This window comes from Numida meleagris, chromosome 2 (genome assembly GCF_002078875.1).
Source record: "Numida meleagris isolate 19003 breed g44 Domestic line chromosome 2, NumMel1.0, whole genome shotgun sequence".
NCBI classification, from domain to species: Eukaryota; Metazoa; Chordata; class Aves; order Galliformes; family Numididae; genus Numida; species Numida meleagris.
The window spans coordinates 106,499,748-106,505,747 of NC_034410.1; the positions used below are offsets into that span (position 1 = coordinate 106,499,748).

Genomic DNA, 6,000 nt, shown 5'->3' on the forward strand with positions numbered 1-6,000 from the left:
TTTTTTTTTTCCTAAAACATCCCCCAGCTTCTTTGGAACAGTTCATGTTTCTGCTTCCTATTTTATTTCCTTGTTTCTCTGAAGCTGCTTTCTCACTTATTCTTTCATATGACAGATCATAAGTGGTTTGCGGCATTCTTTGAATGATTGGAAATGACAGTGTTTTGTCTTCAGAGAAGCTCTGCTATCCATATTTCTGCAGCCTCTTTGTTCATTCGTGGCCAGCTTTTGATCACATTGCTTGTAGATATGAAAAATATTGATGACTTGTAGAATAGAAACCCAAGATAAACAGCAACAGAAATGTTGCCATGGCAATATTATGGTAATTCTCAAAACATTTTTGACAGTTTTAAGTATACAAAATAATTATGCCAGTTACTGCCCAAGGTAAAGTCCCCAGCATGAGCTTAAAGGGTAACTTCTTTTGAGTTAAGTGTGAATGGTGGAGAGGAGTGATAGGTGTGTACTGGAGTTAACTTTAGCCTAAGAAAGCTAGTCTTAAACTGCTTCTTTGTTTTCAATTAAAGTGCAGGTATGTGTATTGACTTTATTCTTACTGACAGTAGGAATATTTTGACTCCCTGTTTGATTGTTTTGGTAGGGGAACGTTGCTTGTAAGTGAATTTTCCACCAGCAGCATATCTTCAGGGATCTCAGAGACTGCTGTTTGATAAATTCAGCGTAGAGAAGGAGAGGGCTGCTTTAGGAGTATTTTGTATCAGGAGGCCAAATTTAGGTTTTTTGAATCACTCTTTGAAACTACATGTCTTATTTGCAAGTTAGTTTTTGTGGTTTTCTGCTTTTCAGTTTGCCTTTGGAGCTACTGGGTTTGCATACAGGATTGGGGTACTAAGTTCAGAACAGCTAGTCCAAGTACTTATGTAGGGCCGGACACAATGCTTTTCTGTGCTTATGGTGTCACTGTTGTGAAAGTGTGTTTAAGTTATTGTTCTTAATGCTGTGGAGTCTTTTCTCTTGGAAAATTCTCTATCCTGTATTGATGAAATGCAGGTTGCATTCTGGCATACTATTTGTTTTCCCATGGTCTTTTGAGGATGTCTAATTTTTGAATCCGTGAGAGTGTTTTCTAACAGTCTGTCTTACAGGATTTGCATCACAAAAACTTACAGCTGGAAGTCCTTGTTACTCATAAATTCACTTGGGCCTCTGTCAACTATAATTCTGTCAACTGCTGTCCAGTTGTTGCTTTGAGTGTGTTTATTGTAGACTAAGCAGTTTGCTGCTGCTTTAAGTTTTCCTAAAGTTATTGAGAAAATTATAAATATCCAGTACTTGAAAGCATTTTGGAAAATTATTTTGATTCCAGTAACTTAATGAAAATAGTATACATAATTTCTCCTTTTCTTTAAGTTAGATTTACAGTTGTGTACCCCCAGAATAAATTACTCCTCAGACTGCAGTTTTCAGCTCTCCTAGCTTTTATGTGATCTAGAAATTTCTTCTTCTGTGTAACAGATGCATGCTTCAATCTTACTTAGGTGCTCTTGTGTGACTTGAATGTTACATAGTTTGTGTCAGCCTTCCAAATATCTTAGTGTTGTTCTTCATAAAGTGAATTTATTGCATACTGTCTAAATGGGAGATACATTCTGCAGTGCAATTCCTGAGCCAAAATCTTCACTGCTGCAAGATGTCATCAAAAAAGTTGGTGACTTGCAAAATAGACTTGAGATAAACAGCAACAAAACGTTATGTTGCAGCAGACTTTACTCAGAAAGCATTCATAATTTTGTTAAGACAGAGTTTACAGTTTGTGAGCTTACTCTTACAAATTCCCAGCCAAAAAGAAAAGCTGAAGAAGCTTACTTTGAAGCAATCCCCTCTCGTATTCCAGCGCAGCCAGTGTATGTAGAACTGCATTGTTTACACATCAGTGGTGAGTGATCATTAAGTGCTGTAAATGAGGCTGATTCTAAAGTTGAGGTAGACTAAGAAAGTAAAGTTGAGGAGAATCAAAGAAAAGGAAGACAGTTAGGAAGCAGAACTGCAAGGCTGTAGATAGGCATTCACCAGGGGAGTCCCAGGTCAACTGCCTTTCCAGCTACTTTTTGCTAATTCGGTCTTTATTTGAACAGATATTAAGCTTTCATTTTCAAACCTACTGAAAGCTAAACCTGCCTTTTTCTTCTTACTCTTGTTGGTCTTCTGGTGGTCTTCTAAAGCAGGTGATTACCACATGAGGTTGTGCCCCCAAAGTGCACGTTTCTCCTGGCTGGGAATCTTCTGTTGCAGCTGTTACCTGGTCTTTGGCCTTATTTACTGTGACTTCTTTTCCTCTATTTTTCTTGGGGAGATCACTGATTTTCAGGGAGATCAGTGATGTGTGATTTCACCTCAGCTACTGAGTGTTGTATTTCAGGCCAACATGGAAGTTGTTTAGATTACTGTTCTGTCAAAGGGCATAGACCAGGGCAATTTGGGAGTGCTCTCATATTTTGTTCCATTTTGCTGAATAGATGAGGATAGTAGGTAAGCTGCAGAGACATATTAACAAGTGGTTATAAGTGTGTGCATACACGTGTAGGAATACCTTCCTAAACATCTGATACAATATGCAAAGTGAACGTGTGATCGGAGCACTCATTTCGTCTGTAACCAGGGTGCTTAACCACCACAATGATTTTTTTCTTTCCAGAGGACCTCTATCAGTAGTAGTGGCGGTCTTGCTCATTTCTTGGTGTGTTCTCTATATGTAGAACAATTTTCAGAGTGAGATCTACTATTCTAACTTTTGAAATGAAATCATGTTGTTCCTAGTCCATTGGGTCCAGGTGGTTGGACAGAAACTCTGGTGAGTCTTGCTTTAATCTTATTTAGAAGGAGCGTAGAGGAGGAGATCTGTAGGATCTTTGTACCTCCCAACAAACAATCAGGCTAGGTGACACATTACTTGATTGAGCTGCTACTTTGTGACACAGGCAGTCTCTTCAGAGTTTCCCATCTCAGCATTTCTTTTATCTAACAGTCTGCTTTTTAAGGAAATAAAACCTGTTTTTCAGTTAGAAGTTTATTCTGCTGAGATATTGCTTCTTTCATCTACCACGCTAAATCAAATACTTCTGTTAAAAGAAGAGGAAGTAGTCTGGGAATAACCATGACGGTCTTACTAGTGATCTAGTGGGTAGCAACCCTGCCCATGCCAGGGAGGTTAACACTAGATGATCTTTAAAGTCCCTTCCAACCCAAGCCTTCCTAGGATTCTACAACTAATGTTACTTTGAAAACCTTTCTGTGTAAACTCATACGCTCATTGGTTATTTCAAACTGACATGATCTTGATGCATAAGATAACTTTCCTCTTGATCCCCTTTCTTAATTATTGCAAACATTAATAAATTATTTAGTAATCTTACTGCCTTTTATGCCGTTGTTTGATGATGTGAGGTCTTTTGCAGCTGTGTTGGCTATATAAGGAGTTCTGACTCTAGGCAGAACATTGTTTGTGCAGTGAGAAGTGCTGAGCTGTGAACTGGATCAAGGATCCTGCCCTCTGTCACTTTGCATCACAACGAAGCCCCAGAAACATTTCATGGCTCAAATGAAATGCTGATACACAGTAGCACTGCTACAGGAAAAGGTGCCTAGTGAGAGGGAGAATTTTCTTTGAGTTTGTATTGCTACCTACGCCAGCATGTTGTTAAGCTTTGGCATCAGTTTCCTCTTACAAAAAAGGTTTAGTCTCATCTTCTGGTGTTCTGAAAATAGCCTCAGCTTGAACAATCTAGAAAGAAAATGCCTGTGCTAGAATTCTTTCCGATGCCAGTGGAATTGTTTTTGTTTTTGTTCTTATGTAAAGGAGAAAAGAAGCTTCATGATGCTTTATACTGCCTAAATTATAAATCAGTGATTTTCAGCACTTTTGTAGCGTCGTAGCCTGCCTGCACTACTGTGGCAATGGAACTCAGTATTGTGCAGTAGCCCTATTCTTGCCCTTGGGTCTCCATTGCCATTCACAGATGTGGGGTCCCTAAGATCGTCTTAGGATGCTGTGTGCAGGCCTGAGTGGCCAGGACTTAACCTGCTGCCAAAACAGTTTACAGTCTGACTTTCAGCTGCTGACTTGCGCTTGCCTGTGGAAACCTCTTTCTTGTAATTGTGTAAGTTATCCCACAGGTTTAATAAATGGATAGGAGAAGTCCACGTGTAAGTGATGCACAGTCATCTTCACAGCTCCATTAAATGGTTTACTGTAAGAACAATGCAAAGAACTAATAAATGTCTAAACATCTTGAATCAAGTATTTCAACATTTCAGGCCGTTTCTTAGCATATGTACCAACGCTTGGTATGTCAGAAGCACCACATAATATCAATATGGAGTAATCACTGACTGATGCTTGCAGGAAGGGAAATTTTCCTTTAGAGAGAGATTCTACAAACGCTTGTGTGTCAGTTTTTTTTAAAGAGCTGAGGAAAACCCAAGTGTATATATTGGATATTGGTGATTTTTTTGAATCATTTGAAACAAATTGGTAAAATTGAATTTTGTGAGGTATGGCTCCAGTTTAGCAGTGAACCATTTGCTGATTTCCTCCCACTCACCCCATCCTTTTTGTTCTCACTAATGTTTATATCAGCACAGATGGAGGGATCCACCTGCATGGGCTTTATTGCAGAATCTGTATCTGTGTGCAAGTGTACGTTTATTTTCCTGAAAAATATGTTATGACTGTGTAGACTTTTTGCCATGGAGAAATTGTCAGAGAATGTTTAGACTCTTTCTTAGAACCATTAGGTCAATAGCAATAATTCATACAGAGATTTTTTTATTATTATTTCATGATAACTTACAACTCTCTCTTCTTTTTCCAGGTGGATGCACGGAGCATACCAGTGTTAGCAAAATGGCAAAATTCTTATAGCATTAAAGTTGTACTTCAAGAGCTAAGACGTCTAATGATGTCCAAAGAAAATATGAAGCTTCCACAACCTCCAGAAGGACAAACTTACAACAATTAATTTTAGCTGATCTCAAACTTCTGTCTTAAAACAACAACCTTCTACTCATGTTAATGTCTTGATTAAATCTCACAATGCAAACACCCACACATTAAAAGAATTTCAGCTGGTATACATGACCTGGACATTTGTAAGAATATATATAATATATGTATGCCCAATATGTTTTCAGGCACTATGGGAGAAAAAGGCAGCACAATTATTTTTTTCTCTTACCAAGGCACTGTCATTTAAGCATAAGCCTGAAATAGCCTAAAATTGGAATTCAGGTTTTACAAGATGAAAGCATGACAGGAAGTGTCAGATTGCTGTGGAATAATATATGTTTCTGAAAATAATCTCTTGAGAAGGCAAAATATAAATGGCATGCTTTATCCATCTTGCTTAGTAAAAGAGCTGCAGTTAAATTTTGTTTTAAAGTAGCAGGTACAGTGAATACCGTTGCTCATCTTGTTTAATTTTGCAAGGGTGTGGGTACCGACTACTAGTAGTGTCACAAAGTATGTTCAGGATTGTTTTGATACCTGTATTTATAAAATGGGGGGATTAATTTCTGTTAAGCAGCTCCTGTGTGTTACATGTATCGGACATGGCAAATATTTGTTTACAGTCTTTGTTCTAATAAACCATGCATTTAAGTTTTAGTGAAACAAAGGAAATGTATGGATATGTGATTGAGATTAAAGTTAGTCTTAAAATGTAAATAAAATGTGGAAAGTGTCTGAGGCTGTGCCATTTCTATAACAGTGATGTATTATATGTAGAGTAACTTGCAAAAGTAGTGGAAAGCCAAACATAATATTGCTGCTGGTTTTACATGCACCTTCTATTCTTACCACTTTTGTATGCTTAGTTTACTTAAGAGGTCAAGGTATTTCTTTTGCTGCAGAGTAACTTCTGTCATCTCTACTACCACTTCTATATACAAGCTTGTGCTGTGTATTTAAAGAAAAACAAGAAAGCCAAACAGCCTCCCCTCCTCAAACCAAAAGCAAATATCTCATCTACCAGACTCCCC

The 6,000-nt window shown here is 38.0% G+C and overlaps 1 protein-coding gene across 3 annotated transcripts in view; it reads left to right on the plus strand.

Annotated features, from left to right (window-relative positions):
* UBE2V2 (ubiquitin conjugating enzyme E2 V2) overlaps nt 1-5,707 on the plus strand; it is a 32,403-nt gene extending 26,696 nt beyond the window's left edge. For 2 of the 3 annotated variants that reach the window (XM_021387541.1, XM_021387539.1), the window contains one exon: nt 4,836-5,707. In XM_021387541.1, coding sequence (XP_021243216.1) covers nt 4,836-4,982 — 147 coding nt within the window. In that variant the 3' untranslated portion in view covers nt 4,983-5,707. The remainder of the gene's footprint in view (nt 1-4,835) is intronic. The other variant, XM_021387540.1, reaches the window with a different exon arrangement.